The sequence below is a fragment of a genome, unplaced genomic scaffold, assembly GCF_019419815.1.
Source record: "Pyrus x bretschneideri cultivar Hongxiangsu unplaced genomic scaffold, Pyrus_bretschneideri_v1 Contig2, whole genome shotgun sequence".
Taxonomy (NCBI): Eukaryota; Viridiplantae; Streptophyta; class Magnoliopsida; order Rosales; family Rosaceae; genus Pyrus; species Pyrus x bretschneideri.
Genome location: NW_025999501.1, coordinates 7,612,058 through 7,633,030, shown reverse-complemented (window position 1 = coordinate 7,633,030; position 20,973 = coordinate 7,612,058). Strand labels below are relative to the sequence as shown.

Genomic DNA, 20,973 nt, shown 5'->3' with positions numbered 1-20,973 from the left:
GCAACGAAGATCCTAGCACCACATATCCTAACTCCACAGACTTTGTATATTTTCGTATTTATTTGTAGTACTTTATTTAATTTGTTATGTAATTTCTCATTATTTTTAGAACTTTATTTAATTTCTTATGTAATTTCTTATTTATTTTTAGAACTTTATTTAATTTCTTATTTATTTTTAGAACTTTATTTAATTTTTTATTTATTTTTTGTACTTTATTTAAACACATCAAATAAGATTACATAAACTCACCAAATAAACTTTAAAAAAAACACCAAATAAAATTACATAACCTCACCATATAAACTTAAAAAAAAAAAAAACACACTAAATAAGATTACTTAAAAAACAATACACTTTATTCTTCAACCACAAGCCTTATTTTAATTATCTTCGCCTTCGTGCAATCCCCACTGGTGCTCAATCAAGTCATTCTGGCGGGTTACGTGCCAGTATGGCTCTTCCAATGAAGTGTACCGTTGAACGATCAATTCATTGTAACGTCCATCCTGTTCCAACGGCTCGTGTTGCACAGGATCTTTGGTCCAATCATGAGCACAGTAGATTTGTGTTCTTGAGTTTTTCATTGGATCCGGCTCGTATTCATCGACTGCATCATAATCATACTCGTATTCAACAATCATGTTGTGGAGAATAATACACGTCATCATGAAAGATCGAAGACCCTCGACATCAAACATTCTAGCTGCAGCCCTAACAATCGCCCAATGAGCTTGCAAGATACCAAAACAACGCTCGACATTCTTCTTACACCCCTTTTAACATTTTGCGAAGTGTTTTTCTTTTTCACTCTGTGGATGTGGCACTGTTTTGACAAACGTTGACCACCTTGGGGAAATGCCATCTGCAAGGGAGTATGGTCCCTCGTATTTATTACCATTAACCCAATATGTGCATCTCGGCCTTTTTCCTTGTAGTAGTTCGTCAAACACTGGAGATTGGACAAGGACATTTAGGTCATTCTGAGCTCCTGGAACATCAAAAAAAACATGTCAAATCCACGTATCAAATGAAGCCACTGCTTCCAAAATGATGTTTTTGGATCATTTTCTGTCACCATAAGCTCCTTGCCATGCACTTGGACAGTTTTTCCAAGTCCAGTGCATGCAGTCGATGCTTCCAATCATGCTAGGGAAGCCTCGCATCTCACCCTTCCTTAGAAGCATTCGCATGTCTCTTGACGTGGGTTTTCGGAGGTACTCATTGGTGTAGAGGGCTTCAATTGCAGAGCAAAACCGCATCAGAGACTCCAGAACAGTTGTTTTTCCCATCCTTGCGATCTTATCCACTTGATCTGCAGATGCTCCATATGCAAGCATTCGCAAGGCAGCCATAATTTTTTGCTTAGGAAGAAGAGTTAGAATATGAAAAGCATCATCTTTTTGCACAAAGTATGGATCATGGTTGCAAACAGCACTCATGATTTTGTCGAACAAACTTTGTTGCATTCTAAAATGACGTCTAAAAACATGATCAGGGAATACACTATTGGGAATAAAATAATCTTCCAAGAGATCTTTACCTCGTCTTTCCCTTCTTCTATCAATGTTTGCCGCACATCTGGGTTTGGCTATTTAACCCACAGCTTCCATGATACGGCGGGAATGTAAGGCCCTTCGCCTTTTATGGTGATCATTCTCATCCTCCTCCATTGTGAATGCCTCATCTCCACCTCCATCTTCGTTGAGATTGACCAATTCTTCCTGTTGTGTCAACAACCTTTTATGCTGCTCTTGCAACTATTTATACACTCTCCTTGAAGAAGACATTGTAAGAACTCAAGATTTGAAAACGATGAAGAAGGATTCTGAGCTAAAAAAAAAGGATTGAGTTTAGTGTAAGGATGGATGTAGGGATGTAGGGTTTATATGGACAAAAAAAAAAAGATGAGGTTTTGGACAATGCCACGTGGCACTACGTGATTGGTTGAAAATCTTATCGAAATCCTGGCTAAATTATTGTAAACAGGAAGTGACACGTGGCGCATCGGGATTGGTTGAAAATCTTATCAGAAATCTATCCACAAAATAGTACGTTCGGATAATAACACGTGGCATGACAAGATTGGTTGAAAATCTTATCGAAATATTGGCTAAATTATTGTAAACAGGAAGTGACACGTGGCGTGTCAGGATTGGTTGAAAATCTTAGTGGAAATTTATTCACAAAATAGTACGTTCGGATAATGACATGTGGCGTGACGAAATTGGTTAAAAATTCTATCAGAAATTAAAACTATTTTTTTTATTTATTATTTAAAAAAATTAATATTTTAAATGGGCTGGATGCCAACGCATTTTATAGGGATGGAGATCGTTTGTGCCAATGCATTTTTAGACTGGGTGCTAGCGCATTTTTTTAGGGATAGATGCTTTGGCCTGTTATTATTCATTATGGTATATTACTGTTCACTGAGTGGATAAATGGACTGGGTGCTGGCGCAAAGTCTTTAGGGGTGGAATTGCTCTTGTGAAAAGGATTTGGGTGGAGTTTATTTTAATAAAAAATCGTGTTATAATTTTATTTAATGAAAATAAATAAATTTTAATAAAAAAAATTTTAAATTTTAATATAAATGACAAAAACCTTTATTTTTAATGAAAATGACACCATTTAAAAAAAAAAAAAAAAAAAAAAAGACCCGCATGGGACATGTACACTGTTTATGAAACTCAATACTATATATGATATTGAACACTATTTATGAAACTAAACGGTACTACATTATTTATTCGTCCAATTTCATAAATAATGCCTAGTTTTTTTTTGTCTATTTTGATAAATAGTGTCTAGTTCTTGATCATGTTTCATAAATAATACCTAGTTATTAGGTCCAGTTTCATAAATAATGTATAATAATTGGTATAATTTCATTAATAGTGTTTCCTTCTTGTTCCAGTTTTATAAATAGTGTCTAGTTATTGATCCACTCATAAATAGTGTCTAGTTCTTGGTCATATTTCATAAATATTGTCTAGTTCTTACTCTAGTTTCATAAATAGTGTATAATCCGGTTTTATAAATAGTTTCCATCTATTGGTTTAGTTTTGGAAATAATGCATAATTCTTGTTTTCGTTTCATAAATAGTGTCTACTTATTGGTCTAGTTTCATGAATAATGTCTACTTGTTGGTGAAATTTTATAAATAGTGTTTAATTCTTAGTTCAGTTTCATGAGGTTTTAAACTTAGAACATTTTTGGCCCTGTAAAAGCACCCATTGGGTCGAAAACAATGAACCCAGAAGTGACTCTTTAGATCAAAACCTTGAGAATATTATATTCTCAATAATTATATTTAAAGAGCTGTTTTCAATTACCAAATTAAAATTTCCTCACTTTTTTTATATGCCTACAATAATAAATGTAGTTCTTCATCTAATTTCTTGAGCTTGGGTGTCATCTTGGAGAAATTTTTCCTCATGCCCATAACACAAATGATATACCACGTATTATTATATAAGTGGTGAAATTTTTTTATTTTTTATATTATTAATGGGAGAAAAAAGTGAAGTGTTTGAAGTTTTTTTTTTATTTTTTTATTTTTGGGGAGGGGGAGTACGCTCCCATAGCCCCCCTCCAGCCCAAGTTAGGTTTGTTAGGTTTTTTTATTTTATATTATTAGTCTTTAGTCCTTATTATTAAATAAAATTAATGGTTGATTTTTGATTAAAATGTAAATACTTGAAGTCCCTTCATTAGTTTTTCTTCTTTTTTTTTTTTTTTAATTTGTCATATAAATATCAACTTCTTAAATCATTACTCTCTCATTTCATGCTAATTTCGTAAATTTTTTTTTTTTAATAATAAGTAATGTGTTTTGTATATGACTTGGTTTCAAAATTATTTTGAATTTTTAACTCTCCACACTTGTTCAATATTATTTCGAACATTTCAACTCCTCTCTTTCTAATAACAGGATGGACCGCGATAAATTCTCAAAACTTACAATTAGTTAAATTCTATGTTTGATGTGGTAGCAAATTTTAGTTATCCTTTGATTTGACGAAATTGTATCTACAAAACAAATTAAACACATTTGGTTACGACCATAGTCACATGCCCAATGAGAGGGGTTTGGTCAATGAACATCAAATGCCTAAGTCAGTTTTTCGAAAAATAAAGAGATTTTACGGTTGAATTGTGTAGAGTTAACTTCAACTTACTTAAGAAGTGTGTAAATAGTGTATTTATAAGGAACATGGTTAGCCACCCGAAGAACAATTATTTCTTAAACAGGAAAGAGATAAAAGAAGAAATTGTTCCCTTCCCCCAATTTTCTTCTTTGCTTGCCCTGTGAAGATTTGTTTATCTTCTTCGTCCTTGTTGTTGCCGCACCTCCAAGGTAAGAAAATTTCTTTTGGGTAGTGCTATTCACATACCCCATTTTACCTCTCACACATCATTGTTAAATTTTTATCCATTGATCTTCTTCAATTCATTCGATCTGATGGCCAGAAATTGAGAAGGGTGTGTGAGATAAAAATGGGTGTGTACATAGCACTATCCTTTCTTTTATCTTTTTTTTTTTTTTTTTTTCATGCGGCTCGGTTGGGGCCACGTGGTGGAGTCGGCGATGCAGTTGGAGGTGTTGGAAGGGCGTCAGCGCAGTTGGTACTAGGAGGGAGAGACTGGTACGGGCGGGGTCGAGTGCAGGAGGAAAGGCTCAGCTAGCGTTGATGGGCTGGCCCGTATTTTGAGTTTGTAGGGCTACTACGTTAGGCCTAACGCGTTGGGCTTGGCTTGCAGCATTTCCTTATTTTTATTTTTATTTTCTCGAATATTTGTCGGTATTCGTATGCAGGACTTTTTTTAGAATGTCCTCCTCCAAGCGTAACAATGATGAAGATTCCCCATCTAAGTATCGTCAAGGTGGGTCCCTTGTAAGATTTGGATACTTCAAGGCTGCTCATGCCAATATTGATTTTGACGAGTAGTTTTTGGACTTTCTTATGGAATTTAGGCATGCAATCCCATCGGAAATTCATGTTAGGCGCATGAAGGACAAAAGTAGCCATAAACCATGCACTAAAGCTGCTTATGCAAGTGAAAAAAGCAATACCAAACAAAGCCTAACTCTATTTTTGCAAAGATAACAGACAGCTACTAAATCAAAATAAGCTTTTTAACAAAAATCTTTTGTCATTCGGAAGCATATGAAGGCTTATATAACACTACCATTACAGACACCAAATATGCGGCAGATTTAAATCTTTATGTATAGAGAAATGCTAAGGCCCGGATACCAGGCAAGCTCATCCCTACAAACCCAGACACAAAATCTTTCCCTCCCTCACTTCTTTTGATTTGTCGTACTAACTCGGGCCACTTTTGGTAGTCAAACGGGCCGGATTGAAGCTGTGGATTATTCGCCCAAGCCTTACCCATCAACATAAGGCCTTGTGTTGGCCTAACTTTGGTCTTTAGGGTATATGGGCCATAGGGTAAATGTTGACCCCCAAACTAAGGGGAGTCTTTGTCCACTTTCACGTCAAACGTGTAAAAATGGGCCACAAAATATTGAGACATAGTAAACTGGTTCGAACTTCATCTCCGGGCCGCAAAATCCAAAAGAATGTGCAACCATAAATGGTGGACACAAATAGGTTGATATCCACCATGATATAGATTTTTTAATGTGTTGAAAATACAGTTCAGTACATCAAATGTAATAATATAATTGGTTATGAATTGATAAAAATTTCTAACCAATTGTATCATAACACTTAGTGTACCAGACCGTATTAATAGCAAACTGAAAAATTTTCTCGCGGCACAAAATAAAATTCACATGTTTGATCTTCAAGTTTAACTATTGCAAACTTGCAATGTGGGAGGAGGACCAATTTATAATTAAAACAGTGAGTTGTTATTAACATTTCTAAAAAGCCACAATGCAATCCTCTCACATGTCATTTATCTCCTAGTTTTCTTAATGAAAAGAGTGCGGGTTGACTATTACGAAATGTGAACAATAGCATCCTTGGATTAATGAAATTTTTTTAGAATTCTTTTTGTGGTTGACGCTACTTAGTCTAAAGTAATACATATATCAGCTCGGTCCTTACTAAACGTTTGTCCAAATGTTCATCGTATTTCATTAATTTTTAGTTGTTTGGTTGGTAGGAAAATTTCATTACTACTTCAAATCCTTCCTTTCGTACACGTCATTTTCAATTCATTTAGTTGTGGAAATTTTGTAGACTTTATCGCAGTAGACTTGGCATAAAGGGAGACTTGGGCCTAACAGAAGATTTAGCGCAAAATCGAATGCAATGGTGTTCTAAGATTTATACAGTCAACTCATTTCGTGGGATAAAATTTTATTATTGTCGTTGCAGATGTATTCACTTCAATAGAGGATATCGTTTTCCTTGACTGGGAGTTTTCATTTTCTTCATCTTCTCTTGCATAAAAAGACGACTCAACATATAAACATCATCTTCTCTTGCATAAAAAGACGACTCAACATATAAACATCAAGGAGAGGAGCTCAAGTGCAGTTTCCCAGCATTTCACAGGTGGTCAATACGTCACTGTAGAAAAATGTGGAACAAGTGGAAATTAGGTGGTGGTGTGGAAATTAGACTTTTCCATTGTTCTGGTCAACTACTATTTTATATATATATATATATATATATATATATATATATGAAATTATAACAATTGTTTCTCAATATTTATATATAATGCATGTGTGTGTATAAAATATGAAACGGTAGCAATGATTTCTCAACTTTAACCTAATTGGAGTGATAGTTTCTTAACTAAAAATCCATGACCTAGTCTCTGAACTCCTCAAAACGTGCAACTGTAATCTTTTTTGTCAATTATGTCAGAACTTACATCAAAACGAGTTATGTTAGAAAAATCATTGCTATAATTAGGTTAAAGCTAAGGAACCATTGCTTCAATTAGGTTAAAGTTGAGGGATCATTTCTCTAATTGCGTTAAAGTTGAGAGACAATTTCTATAATTTTTCCCATTTAGTTTTCTATATTTTCCCTTTGATTCAGCATCACGAGCGTGACACATGGCTCATTTTGACAGTAGTTTTAATGGAGTAACGAAAAAGACCAAAGTTACATATTTTAATGAGTTAATGGACCAATAGTTATGAATTTTGAATTAAGCTACTATTGCTCCAATTATATTAAAATTAAGAAACATCACTACAATTTTCACACACACACACACACACATACATACATACATACATACATACATACATACATAAATATATATATATATATATATATGCAAGAATAAATATAAATGGCGGATGTTGAAATGTGGTGTGAACCAATGGATCTGACATATCGTTGCTTATGAGGACGCAACTGCTGCGGAATTTTCCTGCACCGGTCACCACCTTTGCCATATAAATATTTATGGATCAAGGCTGACCAAATATTCTTTATTATGGTCAAAGGTATTAGATAGATTGACCATGTTTCCGATAAATGCATATTTTATTATATAAGTTTTATTCAAGTTTTAAAAGACGTTAAACGTTAGTCGGTTGATGGATAGAAGTTTAGCGCTTAGGAGTCTAGACCAAGACTAGACGGTGTTTTTTTTATTTTTTTTATTTTAAATTTTAAATTTTAATTAAATGTATTATATAACATATAAATGTTTACTTATACTTAAAATAAATAATAACATATAAATGTATACAGATACTTAAAATAAACAAATAAGTGTATTGAGATACATAATAAAAAAATAGAATGACATATAAAGTATAAAGTACTTAAACATATTGAAAATATGGAGAACAAGTATATAATGAGTGTTTATACAAGTATTTAATAAGTCTCATACTATTTATTGAAAAAATAAAATGCAGGTCTAGACGGGTTTAGGTGGGCATCTAGCTAGGTGCCCTTTCTTATTTTTGTAATGCCTAGAAATAATCATGGCAGACGGTAGCCACCTAAGCGGGGCCTAGACAGCATTAGGCGGAGACTTTTAGCTTAGGTGCCCTTTCTTATTTTTAAACGCTTAGAAATTAATCAAGGCGGAAGCTAGCCACGTAAGAGGGGTTTAGATGGCGTTAGGCCGAGACTTTTAGCCTAGGCGCCCTTTCTTATTTTTTAAACGCCTAGAAATTAATCATGGCGAAGACTAGCTGCCTAAGTAAGGTCTGGACGACGTTAGGCCAAGACCTTTAGCCTAGGCTCCCTTTCTTATTTTTTAAACATCTAGAAATTAATCATGGCAAAAGCTAGCCGCCTAAGCGGGGCCTAAACGGCGTTAGGCCGAGACTTTTATAACCGAGTCCTATAGATATAGATTATATATACACACATATATCTCTCTCACACACTACAAGTCCCAACTCACAAAAAGAATTTGAGACGAAGTTTGTGATTGGAGCAATCAAAAATCCAAATCCAAATGTACAAGTTTCCTACAAGTTTTTCATCAATGTCCCATGCCATGACATTGCAGCCTGTGATGATAATTCAGACCATCAGGTACTACTCTGCAATGCCTTTCAAAATTATAAACTACCTCACTAGTTCACTGCTCTTTCAGTTCTACCTGTCACTCCATTTTCTGCAAGCAACAAGAACAAACCCTTAACCCTGCATTCACAAGTAATCATGCTCCGTTGCACTTGCCACTTGGTTTACTAATCTATAACCTTTCTTTTGTTTGTCATTCACGCAGCTTCAAGAACGAAAAGGACCAATTGTTTGGTATGAACGTTACTCTTTCTCCTATACGTGATTATCCTTTCCTTCCACACACACACAGTGCGTATCATAATTTTTTGATCTTTGAATCTGCCAACCGTAAAAATCAGGTTGTCGTACGAAGGTAGCTCGCAATGCAAACATGGAGAAATTGCGGAATGGCTACCTGTTTCCTGAGGTGAGTTCATTCTTCTTTTGGCAATTGGATTAGTCTCTTGAATACACTATTCAGAAACTCATGCTAACAATATGTATGTGTGTGTGTGTGTAAATTCAGATTTCAAGGCTGGAGCTTGAACACATTGAGAAGTACCCGAATGCAAAGTTGATAAGCCTCGGAATCGGCGACACAACAGAACCAGTACCAGAAATCATCGCATCAAGCATGGCTAATGTTAGTAAATTTAACTGAATCGATGAATATATTCTACTAACTACTTTCAAAAGCATACAGATTACAGAAGAAGGGGGAATAAGAAAAGAAAAGATTTTGGGTGGACTTTGTTTTTTATGTCTTAATAATGTTTAGAGAATTTCGGTGTTTTGCAGTATGCACATGCCCTTTCGACCGCTGACGGTTATTCAGGGTACGGACCTGAACAAGGCAATAAGGTACCATAGTAATGCATGATTCTCTCCCGAATGTCATTTTTCATGAGTGGGCGGTTGAGCTTTAATGCTTGGATACCCTAAATTGCTTGCTTTGCTTTCTTTCAACACTTTATGTGTTCCACGCATCAGTGTTTAAAGTATTGGTATTGGTGAAAATATCGATATGTAAATTTATGAAAATATCGATGGATGTATTGATACTGATTGTTTTTTATGAAAATGATAAAAATTTTGCTCAAAAACATAAACATTTAAATTGAAACTTTAGGATATGGGAGTTTGCCGATATTTAACCAATATATCGGAAATATTGACGAAATTTATTGATTTTAGTTGAAATTTAAGAGTTTTTCCAGGCCCATGAAATCTGTCAAATTTTCAATATTTCCACCGAAATTTCGACTGCATTAAAGAAATTTCAAACATTGCTGTGCATTCATTTTTTTTCTTTTGCTTTGCTTCCTCGAGCTTGTTCTCTTGTCGGATTATGAATCTCAAGTGTGTTCTACGTTCGTAGTCAGCTGAACACAAGTCTAGTGAGAAAACATTACTCCTCTTTCTCTCCCTCTATATATATGTTGGTGTGTGGCGCGCGCGCGCTCGTGTCCGTGCGCATGCTAAGTACATAAACTTGTTTATATGTCTACATATAGGCATTGCGGGAGGCAATTGTAAAAGCATTCTATAAAGATCTGCAGATAATAGACACAGAAGTTTTCGTATCAGATGGTGCGCAGTGTGACATTACTCGGCTTCAGGTACTCAATTACCGTTTTAGTTTGGCGGATGCTCGTTATCTTACCCCGTGCAGCGCTGGAAGCAAGGGTATTCCGGTAACACAGATTTATGATTTTCTTGTGTACTTGCAGTTGTTGCTGGGCTCCAAAGTGACCATAGCTGTTCAGGATCCATCATTTCCGGTACGTTGCTATGTTACTCGATCTTGTTCCAAACGTACAAATGCTTAATTGAATTATTCCGAATAACTGACGACTGCCATCTGATCCGATACATTGCGCTGGCAGGCTTACATCGACTCAAGTGTGATTATCGGTCAAGCTGGAGACGAAGGTGGGAGTGGAAGGTATGGCAGCATTGAGTACATGAAGTGTGGACCCGAAAATAACTTCTTTCCCGACTTAGCGACCACTTCAAGAACAGATGTTATCTTCTTCTGCTCTCCAAACAACCCCACTGGTCATGCAGCAACTAGGGAGCAATTAGAGCTTCTTGTCAAGTTTGCCAGGGACAATGGATCCATTATCATCTTCGACTCTGCTTATTCGTCTTATGTACAAGACGATAACTGCCCTCGTTCCATCTTTGAAATTCCCGGTTCTAGACAGGTTGCGATCGAAATATCATCATTCTCCAAGTTTGCTGGCTTCACTGGTGTCCGTCTAGGCTGGACAGTTGTGCCTGACGAGCTCTTATACTCGAATGGATTTCCTGTTATACACGACTTCAATCGCATTGTCAGCACTTGCTTCAACGGCGCATCTAATGTTGCTCAAGCAGGTGGACTCGCCTGTCTTTCCTCGCAAGGTTTCAAGGTAAACCTTTTATACAAAAAGAAAATTACTTCCAAACAAGTTACATGTCTACAAAATTACAAATTCACATTTTCGGTTTCAGGCTGTGAATTCTCTGGTTGACTACTACATGGAGAATGCAAATATACTGGGTGAGGCATTGTCTTCTGTTGGTTTACAAGTATACGGTGGTGCCAATGCTCCCTACATTTGGGTGCACTTTCCAGGTTCAAATTCTTGGGATGTATGCAAACACATTCTTGAGAAAACACACATAATTACAGTTCCGGGATCTGGATTTGGTCCGTCGGGTGAAGAGTTCCTGAGAATTAGTGCTTTTGGCCACAGAGAGTGTATACTAGAGGCCACAGCTAGGCTTAAAACCCTATTTCTATAGGAATAAGGAACACCCTACTTCTCACTTCATCTATTCACAATCAGCATACACGACATCATTGGGATGGCTTGGCCCGCTAAATGTTATACTTTACAACTTAGAGGCTTCGTTTTATGAGAGGAATAATTACTAAACCAATAATAATTCGTGGTACGGGTAAAAATCTGTACGAGAATATGAGATTTATTATATTTTCTACCTAGTATTAAAGTTATATATGTCTTTGAGAGTGTATGTGGGTTTTTCTAAATATTAAGTCGCTTGGCTACACTTACCCTTGAATTAAACAGTCCTGTTACAGAAGTAGAGTAATCTCAAAGGAACGAGGCAAATGGCTGAGCAAAACTTTGCCATAAACATTCACTACCTACTTTCGTACAAAAGAAACTGACATGATTAACTCAAAACACATACACTGTTTCTCTAAGAAAATGTTACGAAGATTTGCTGACATATTTATCTCACTCGCCGTTTAACTACTAGCCACATCGCTTCAACTCACTATATATGCCAGGGGCTGAACGTCTGCGCCTCATAATAAAGTAATTCTTGAAGAAATCTACAATCTATGTCAGTAGAAATGCACCAACAATCCGATGCACTGCTATCAAGATAAAGAAAATGCTAAAACTGTGTTCTTAATGTAGCATAGAGATAATTGAGCTAACTGCAGATCTGGGAAAATTAATTCAAAACAAATTCATCAAACAGGAAAGAAAATAGCTTGAGACACCAGGTCTTACATACAATATATCCTCAACCTTTATAATTTTGCTTCTTTTAAACACAACAGTCAATATAGAATGATTATATCCAGTAAAGAGCTATCACAATGCACTGATAAAAGTCTCAAACTTTGACAGAAAAAAGGGTATAATAACTAATAGCAATCACATCAACCGAAACTTTTTTCAAGTTTTGAGCTATACTCAAAATCTTAAGGGAATGCAAAACATCAAACATCAAGGACTAGACAGCTAACCAGTTCAGCAGCCCGTGCACTCCTTGTGGCAATTACTTTCCAAAGATCTCGTTCTGATTCTGCTGGTCGTTCAACATCTTCATGGGGGTCATTGAGTGATGAGGATGAAGCTACTGAGATCGACGCAAAATGGTCCGGCACAGAAGCCTGCAGAACAGCAATGTTGTTATTTGCATCCCTTGTGATCACATGAAGCTTCCCCAGCAAACCAGCAAGCAAATAGGGAGACTCTGATTCAGTGAAGTCACGAATTGGAACATCTTCTGCAACAACTTTCCAGGCATCAGCTTGGTAATCGTATACCTTGATCTTTGCACTGTCAAGAGAACTAGAAGGATCCAATGCATACAATTCACCATCAACTGTGACACTCATTTTCGTCCCTGCCTGCCTTGCAGGCCAACCCTCTCCCATGCCAGTTGGCATTTCAACCCATGAATTTGCCTCTGGATCATAAACCTCTCCTCCAACATCAACAAAAAAGGGCCAGCAGTACAAACTCTGTGGAACGAACAACCTTCCCCTGTATGAAGTCATTCCGGTAGCAATAGGCTTCAGCAGATCAGCCAAAAATGCAGTTGGTAACGCCTGAGCTTTCATAAAAGGCATGCTTGGTAATTGGGACCACACACCTGTTTTTGGATCAAATACTTCAGCTGATTGAAGAGGTATCAATCCACCGTGACCCCTTGTAACACCTCCAACAACATAAAGCTTATCGTTTAAGATGCCGGTCTTACAATAAGCTCTACCAATAGACATTGGACTTGATTCACTCCAAGTATTTTTAACTGGATTGTACTGCCATGTGCATCTCAAAGCCGAAGCCTTTGAAAATCCCCCTAGCACATAGAGGCAACCATCAATAGCCCCAATAGAGCAACCACAAAAAGGCATTCGATCCAGTGAATCCTTCCTCCCAAGCCAACCCATGATGACATCCGCAATTCTGATACTGGAGCCTGCCATGTTCCACATTCTCTGGCCAGTTAAACCCTTCCTAGATTCTTCTTCCGGAGTAACATTAGGCATAGATGGCAACCTTTGCCATTTTCCGGCCAGAGGATCCAGAGCACACCATACGAGCTTATCACTTTGGACCTTTGTTAACATGTAGAGCCATTCCTCCGTTGTTCCTAGTTCTTTTCTCAAAGAAAAAAGCTCAGGACTCGTAATGGTGGCTTTCCAGGTCCGTGAAACAGACTTGAGCTTCAAATAGTGGATCCTAGGAATTCTGGCAAGAATCTGAATAGATATCTCGTCAGGAATGCAGGGAATCAATCTTGGGTTTTCGTCACAAAAGCTTGGAGACAACTTCATCCTCTTGCATGATGCACTCGGCAAATCTTGAGAAGGTTCACTGACCCTAGTCCTGGAATGATTCAAGCTCAATATAGCCCCCATTGGGTATATCTTCCTTCAACCTCTTCAATCACAGTTGTAACATCCTATATATCTACAACTACAAGCACGCCGAATAAATACAACAACAACAAAGCCTTATCCAACTAAGTGAGTTCGGCTGTATGAATCCTAGAATGCCAAATAAACTTTGGCATGAGAAATCAAGAATCAATACCGAACGCCAATTATCATAAGTGACAGAATGCAATGCGGATCAAATGAAAACTGAAAACCCTAAAGTTATCATAAGTCCACTAAATTGCTACCTTGAATTCAAGACACCAAAATATAATAACTGCTGCCATATCCACCATACAGGTTAGCTCAATGGATTTTAGATATAATTCAGATAACAATGGTTGCTAAGATGTTCATGCCGAAAAATGGTTCATAAGATCAAATTATCAAACTGAAATGGGTGCCATTTAGGAAATATGAAAGAAACATACAAATAAAAGAGTCCAAAACTCACAAAACAAATTCACTATCTTATTTGTTTGCCTCAATTTTTCTGGGCCGCCAAGTAAACTAAAAGAAATTTGACGCAATTGGAATCAAAATTCAATCATTCTACACAATTAATCAACACAATTGGAAGCAAATTAACAAATAAATCGAATCATTAAAATAAATAAATAAACAGGAGAAAGGGAATCGAGAGCGTTGGATCACCTGGGAAATGGAATCTGGATGCTTTCCAATCCAAGCTTAATAGTGAGCTGAAGCAAAAGTCGTTGAAATCCCTCAGTTTCTTCTCCTCTTCTGATTGCTTTTTTTGTCTCTTTGTTTGCGTTGCGTGCGCTACCAAAGTCGTCCGATTCCCTGCAACGCAGTCCACGTCTTAACTTATATCTCCGACTTCATTCGTCTTGCTACTCAGGTTAGGAAATGATCTGCTAATAAAAGACATTCACAGATTCACTCTTAATCCACCTACTTATAATGTATCTTTATCGTAAAACTTTCATAATCGAAAATGTTTAATCTCTTAATCTTCGTTTCTAGATCATTCATACAAAACATCATTTGAATCAGTTTAACTGTGCAAATATATAAAATAAATTAATGGTACATTGTGAATACGCTACGTGGTATATATATTGTTGATTTATTTGGATGGCTAAAAGCTATCATATTTGAAAGGTTTTTTGTATGAATGATTTTTAAATAAAGATTAAGAATTAAATGGTTCCAATGATAAAGCTTCTACAATGAAGAATGAGTTCATCCCCTAAGAGGAGAATGCAACTATTATCCAAATTTATGTACACAAAGCAGTTGTTATTAGTACTCTAAAAATGTTATCATGCACCCATCTATTCATTTTTTGTGTTTTTTACAAATTGAAATGTTAGAGACATCCCCCTCTAGAAAACTTCATAAAGTAGTCTAAAGAGCTTGTGAAAATGTCTTACAACTTAAGCGATAAAGGGGAAAATATTGATAAATTTTTAGGTTTATCATGATCCACCACTTACATCACCGACATCGTCTCCAACTTAATAACCACAATATAATTTATGTATAGAACAAAGTTAGAAAATGAAAAAAATAAAATCATGTACGGCAGGACCACCTTTCAATTGTTATCCTAGTTGTTCCCCAACCATCATTCTCACAATCCTCACTACCACAGTCACCATATCTCCTTCACCCCACACCATTGCTACTATCGCCCACCACCATCTCAACCTTGCCGCCATTTTCACCACATTGCCACCACCACTTCCACCATCTCCTCTATCACACACTGATCCAAACTCTTTTATTGTTATTTAGTTATTTAATCGCTTAGTTCACTTGTGAACTAGTGTTGTAACTAGGTTTTCATTGAAATATCTAATCTTATGTGCACGAGTTCTAGTTCACTCTGTGTATTTATTTTACCACAACGTTCTTTCATCACCTATCATTCATGCGTGTATCTCTGCCATAATCACTCCCACCGTCTCCCTAGCACCCTCTTCCTCTCTCCCTTCCCCCGCGCCACCATCTTCGCAGCCATCACTTCCACCACCAGTAATTACTCCCCCTATCCCAAACTGTTGTAACCAAAAAACCCCCACCAACCAATGTCACCACTACCCACAACCACCGACCACGTCTATGCTAAAATTTATATTACAAAAAAGGTTACAACCAACCACTTCTACAGATTTACTATACATGAAACATAAAACATGTATCATCTTCCCTTCATGATGCTTGTTAACACCATCATAGAATATGTAATTTTTGCCATTTCAAATTTTCGTACTAGACACATTTTTAATGTTTACTTTCTCATAAAATTATTCTCAAATTAAACTATTATATGTTGTCGGCATAATTTACTGAACAATTATGGAGGTTAGAGAGAGGGGGTGCAGCACATGGAGAGAGAAGAGAGAGAGAGAGGTGTAATTGTGAGGTGTATGTTATTCCACCCTGGTGTGCCTTTATTTATAGTAGTAGGGAAGGTAAATTCCTTACCCCAATAGGACTGCAACATTCCTCCTTAAATGTGTAAATACTCAAACAAATGTCGAATCAGGTCTTCAACGATGAAGTACAGTTGATGAAGTTGTTGGTACAGTGAGCGAATGTGAGTCTTAAATCAACGAAAGAATACATAAAAGGTAAAACTCACAAAACATCGATATGGTAAAACCCAAGATGGGAGAAAAACCTATAGACTAAGGAGAAAAGTGAGAAGTTGCATTAAGTCAAAATTATACGTCTTCTAAACGCAAGTAGAAGAGCTCACAAGAGTATGATTAGCCTAAGATGGGTGTCTTGTCAAAACCTAGTTAGGTAGCAAAAACCCAGTGGGAAAAATACTCCTAATTATAGGAAAAAATAGTACATTAAGATCAAGAGAGTATACTTCCGGATACTTCTCCTGAGTTTGACAAAACTTCCAAATGAGAACTACAAACATTTCATATGAATAGTTAGGCATACCAATTCCTCGGACAAGCTTCTGGAAGGTTGACTTCAGCAGTGACGTTGTGTAGAGGTCGCCAAGGTTGTCTAAGGTCAGCTTGCATGACTTCAATCTCCTGATGCTTTGTTTATGTAGATGCAATATGTCTTGGCGTAGACTTCGTTGATGTATCATATCTTGGCCGGGTTGATACATGCAGCATAATCTTCTTAGATCGTTGCCAGCACTCATCGATGGATGAAAATAACATGTACTTCGAATATGCTCAACAAGATATCTCAACCATGCTTCACGTGTGGCGTAGTGAGGTGGGTCTTGGAGTCAAAGATTTCACAACTAAGGCCATCTCGTGGACCTCCAAGATATTGAGATATCCTTAATGGTAAAGACAACCATTTTGGGGGATGTGTCTTGTGCAGGTCTGATAAGTAACCAACGTCAACATAACAACAAAGCAAGCATCATTCCGAGGATCAAGGAGGTCAGATCCATTCGGGATGCGTTGGGATTAGCCCAAATCTGTAGTACCTTTCAAGGTAGTGGAAAACGTCTTTAATACCAATTCAGTGGATGAGTGTAGGCACGATGCTGCATCTTTACTAACAAATCAATAGCAAAGGAGATGTCTTTTCTAACCCAATGAGCTAAGTGCAACAAAGCACAAAGTTGAACTCATATATGGAACTCATATATGGAACTTTGGATTCCATACCTCTTCAAAGGTCTCATTTGCATCTGGTGTATGGAAGATCATAGGTATACTCAAAAGGTAACACATTCGGGGTGTTGTTCGACTAGTAGACCAAAACATCATCAGAACAAAGTTGGATTCGATCAACATGGCCTTTCACGTCAAAATTCTGCTTTTCCAACAGTGTTTGGTAGAGCAAAATTAGTCTCACATATTGACTAAGAGAATGGTACTCCTCAACGACATTGGTAAAGGCACGAACATGTGCATAATCAATGATATCTTCCATCAAAATGGAAGTAAAATCTGCACAGTTGAGGTTCGGGTACAATATCCCTTATTCCTGAAGTTTTAGGTTTTATGTGCCATGGATCATGCTTCGGGCATGATGCCACACCTTGACAGACCCTGATTCTACCATATGTTGTAAAAGCAAACCTTAAAATAGGTGAGAAAGAGACAGACATACCCATACTTGGGTTCGGTAGGCCTCAGCCTAAGCTGAAGGGGTACGTTTGGTAAACGCTTGTCGAAGCAAAGCGATACCATTCGGTGAGACCGAATGGAAATTGGGTTCACCGTTCGGTAGACTCCAGCCGAAGCTGAGTCTATACTGTTCTCACATATGTGGTAGTAATCAGATACGATAATTTGGTAAACTTCTACTTTCTATATTGCTGCTTCAGGAGTGAGTTAGAAACATGAAAAGACAAGAAAAGTATTCTCTAGTAAAAATTCAATCGGATTTATAAACTTCAAAATTGTACTCATTCATGGACATAAGCACGGTGTGCTTTAGGCAAAGTTAGAACATTCGGGTTCTAAGATAGTTTGCATGAAAAACATTGAGTTTTCATGGCTGTTTTGTTTTATGAAAACTTCGGGTTTTAAAGGCACTAAATTCGAAACTACATATTCAATTTAGTTTATGAACGCTTAATTCATAAAATGGAGGTTCCTACAAGAACACAGAATGCAATATGCTGATTTAAGTGTAGTGGATTTGAGTTGCTTTGGGAACTTAGGTGTGAATGTTTCAGGACTACAAAAGGATGTCAACGGTTCAAAGAAGAGAAATAAATTATTGAATCGTTAATGTCCAAAAGTAGGCTTTAGGCCAATAATTTTGGATGTCTTGTTAGATTAATGGAATGCTAGTCACTTTTACTTAATTCAACAAATCGGGACCATACGGGGACAATCATGGAAGCAAAATAATGACATTCAAGTCATATTAGCTTCGATTGGCGGTGGGCCAGGTGACAAGTGAATTATAGCCTAGTACAGCTTTAACCAAAAACGTCCCAAAAATATTTAGGTATGGTTAAGAAGAGGGAGATGCCAAAATATGGCATTAGTCGAAAAAAGAATGTAGCCTAACACATATGGGCTAGCTATAACACACCGCCCTGCAACAAATACAAAAATTTCAGGTCATTGGACTTGAAGACACGACTGCAGATGGCAGTAGGCCGAGGTAAATAACCTATCAAAGCAGAATTTTTTTTTGCTGCTAATGGGCTTGGGAAAGGCTGATGTGCATCCCAGCGTACAAAGCAAGCTACAAGTTTGCAGTTGAAAACAGGGCGGTTGCAAATGTAAGCCCAATCAGCGGTTGGCGGATGGGTTGGTATGTGAAAAGCCCAGCAATGCGCTGGCTTTTGGGATGGGATGCGAGACAAGCTCATTAAGTTATGCTTACTGGCTAGCGAGTTGAAGGCATTGGACAAGCCCAACATGTGTTGGTTTGGTCTGGAACGAGCTGGAGTAAGGAAGAGGCCCATCAAACAAATTGCTGGTATGCAGGCCCAGCAAATTTCAAAACCAAGGTCGAGGGCCTGGTTTGCATATGCAGCAAAGCCCAAAGTGATGTTGGCTCACAAGGATGTCAATACGACGTCGTTCCAGCACCCAAGCCTCGAGCTACATGATCGGTTTTAGCATCAGGTCGGCTTGGTGGCATAGCTCAGTCGCAGATTTTCCAACTTTAAATTTTCCTTTTCCTTTTTTTTTTTTTCCAAAATTCCTAAGGGTTTGAAAACACTAATTGCTTCTAATTTCTTTTAATTCTTTGACTCACAAATTCCACATAACAAAAAATTACGTAATGCATGAAACGTGTATATATATATATGTATATATTAACAAATATATGAAACATGTACAATATATATATTGGAAGGTAAATCTAAATGTAGGGGGTTCATGCATTATGGGGAATATTTTCATGCTTTACGGTCATTTAAAATATCTTAATTTATTTTAAAAGAACCTAATTGGCAAAAAAACAATTTGGCCTTTGAATTTGTAGAAGATCCTTCTCAGAAAGCTGGAATTGCATCTCTAATGCATTGTATCATGTTCAACAAAGAAAAAAAATTAATTTTAATCAATAACAAGTAGATCAATTCAATAAATAAAAAAATAATCATAAAAAGAATGATTAAAACGTAATACTCTCATGATTAAAGAACAAACTCTCTTTAGCGCAACATCAAGAGCGTGCTGATAACATGTTGTCGACATAATTTACTAAACAATTATGGAGGCCAAAGAGAGGGGGTGCGGCACATAGAGAGAGAAGAGAGAGATGTGTAATTGTGAGGTGTGTGTTATTCCACTCATTGTGCCTTTATTTATAGTAGTAGGGAAGATAAATTCCCTCGGCCATCTAAAAAAGGAAGTGGGTGGGAGTCCCACATCGGTTGTGGAAGGGATTTGAGTAAGCTCTAAAGCCTATAAAAAGAACACCCAAACATACTTTCTGGGCCTATAATTAAACAAATTTTGTAAATAAAATATAAAATAACGTCGTCAACTAGCTGACTGTTGCTTTTTGAATTCCAACCTGGCTCGGGGCCTGCTGGCTGATTCATTTGGGCCAGTCGATTGGCCCTTTGGCCCTTTTTTGTCCAATGGGGTCCATGAGCCATTTGGCCTGACCCTCGGTTAGAGATGGTTTTAGAGCTATTTTCGGCCCTCTGAACCCTTCAGTTAGAGATGGCTTTACCCTAATAGGATTACAACTTTAATAGGATAATCTCTAGTCTAAGAGATATGGTAAAATCTCATAATGATATCCTAAATATGTTAGGATTTACATAATCACATTTCTAATCTAATAGTACTGCAACACCATAAATAATTTGTATCATAAAAATGCTAAATTTTATTTGTCCTATTCATTTTACAAAGTAGTTCTTCAAAAATCTTTTTATAAAACATTAAAGACGTGTCCTTATAGTAATCTTAAATTTTTTTCATAAAAAAATTATGATGCTTTGATACCGGATATAAAATTAAGGATCTAAAACTAATATTAATTACATACTAAATCAATTCACACATACAATGAAGATGAAGATATGACTGCGGGCACTAGAAGATTGTCCTACTCCCACAAAACTGTATCCTTATGCTTTCAGTAATCACTGACAGAATTTAAACTTGTCTTTGAGAGAGAGGAGGGACCACCTATATATAGTCTCATAAGTCTGTAAATATTGCACCTATTAGACATGATAAAACTCCAACCTGCTAGAGTTACTACAATATGCTTTAACATATATATAAAGCCTCAATTTACTTCATTAGCCTGAGAACATATGAACTCTATATATTACCCCAAGTAATTATAGTCCTTTCGAATAGTGATGATGTGTTCTCAATGTAGTAGATTAATTGAATAATTCAACGTATTAGGAA

The 20,973-nt window shown here is 36.8% G+C and overlaps 2 protein-coding genes across 6 annotated transcripts; one reads left to right on the top strand and one right to left on the bottom strand.

The window, feature by feature from the left end:
- The first annotated feature begins 8,351 nt into the window (after positions 1 to 8,351).
- Positions 8,352 to 11,535, top strand: LOC103952583 (aminotransferase ALD1, chloroplastic). Of its 2 annotated transcripts, XM_009364211.3 has the most exons (9): positions 8,353 to 8,502; positions 8,699 to 8,727; positions 8,835 to 8,902; positions 9,002 to 9,118; positions 9,274 to 9,336; positions 9,990 to 10,094; positions 10,206 to 10,256; positions 10,362 to 10,889; positions 10,972 to 11,535. In XM_009364211.3, the coding sequence occupies exons 1-9, from the start codon at positions 8,423 to 8,425 to the stop codon at positions 11,263 to 11,265; spliced, it is 1,335 nt and encodes a 444-aa protein (XP_009362486.2). In that variant the 5' UTR covers positions 8,353 to 8,422; the 3' UTR covers positions 11,266 to 11,535. The 2 variants fall into 2 exon arrangements, with proteins under 2 accessions (XP_009362485.2, XP_009362486.2); XM_009364210.3 differs by having other exon boundaries at positions 8,352 to 8,502; positions 9,990 to 10,256.
- Positions 11,536 to 12,004: 469 nt separating this feature from the next.
- Positions 12,005 to 14,551, bottom strand: LOC103952584 (F-box/kelch-repeat protein At1g22040). 4 transcript variants are annotated; one of them, XM_048583256.1, is made up of 2 exons: positions 14,324 to 14,551; positions 12,005 to 13,797 (listed from the first exon to the last, which is right to left on the bottom strand). In XM_048583256.1, exon 2 carries the CDS (start codon positions 13,649 to 13,651, stop codon positions 12,221 to 12,223), a length of 1,431 nt encoding a protein of 476 aa, XP_048439213.1. In that variant the 5' UTR covers positions 13,652 to 13,797; positions 14,324 to 14,551; the 3' UTR covers positions 12,005 to 12,220. The 4 variants fall into 4 exon arrangements, with proteins under 4 accessions (XP_048439213.1, XP_009362489.2, XP_009362487.2 ...); XM_009364214.3 differs by having other exon boundaries at positions 12,005 to 13,780; XM_009364212.3 differs by having other exon boundaries at positions 12,005 to 13,709; positions 14,324 to 14,550.
- Between the last annotated feature and the right edge of the window lie 6,422 nt (positions 14,552 to 20,973).

Bases quoted from the DNA above. Each gene is read 5' to 3' on its own strand.
- LOC103952583 (XM_009364210.3), top strand. From the start codon at position 8,423: ATGTACAAGTTTCCTACAAGTTTTTCATCAATGTCCCATGCCATGACA. The intron at 9,119-9,273 runs GTTAGTAAATTT...GGTGTTTTGCAG, and splicing joins TCGCATCAAGCATGGCTAAT to TATGCACATGCCCTTTCGAC. The intron at 10,257-10,361 runs GTACGTTGCTAT...TTGCGCTGGCAG, and splicing joins TTCAGGATCCATCATTTCCG to GCTTACATCGACTCAAGTGT.
- LOC103952584 (XM_048583256.1), bottom strand. From the start codon at position 13,651: ATGGGGGCTATATTGAGCTTGAATCATTCCAGGACTAGGGTCAGTGAA.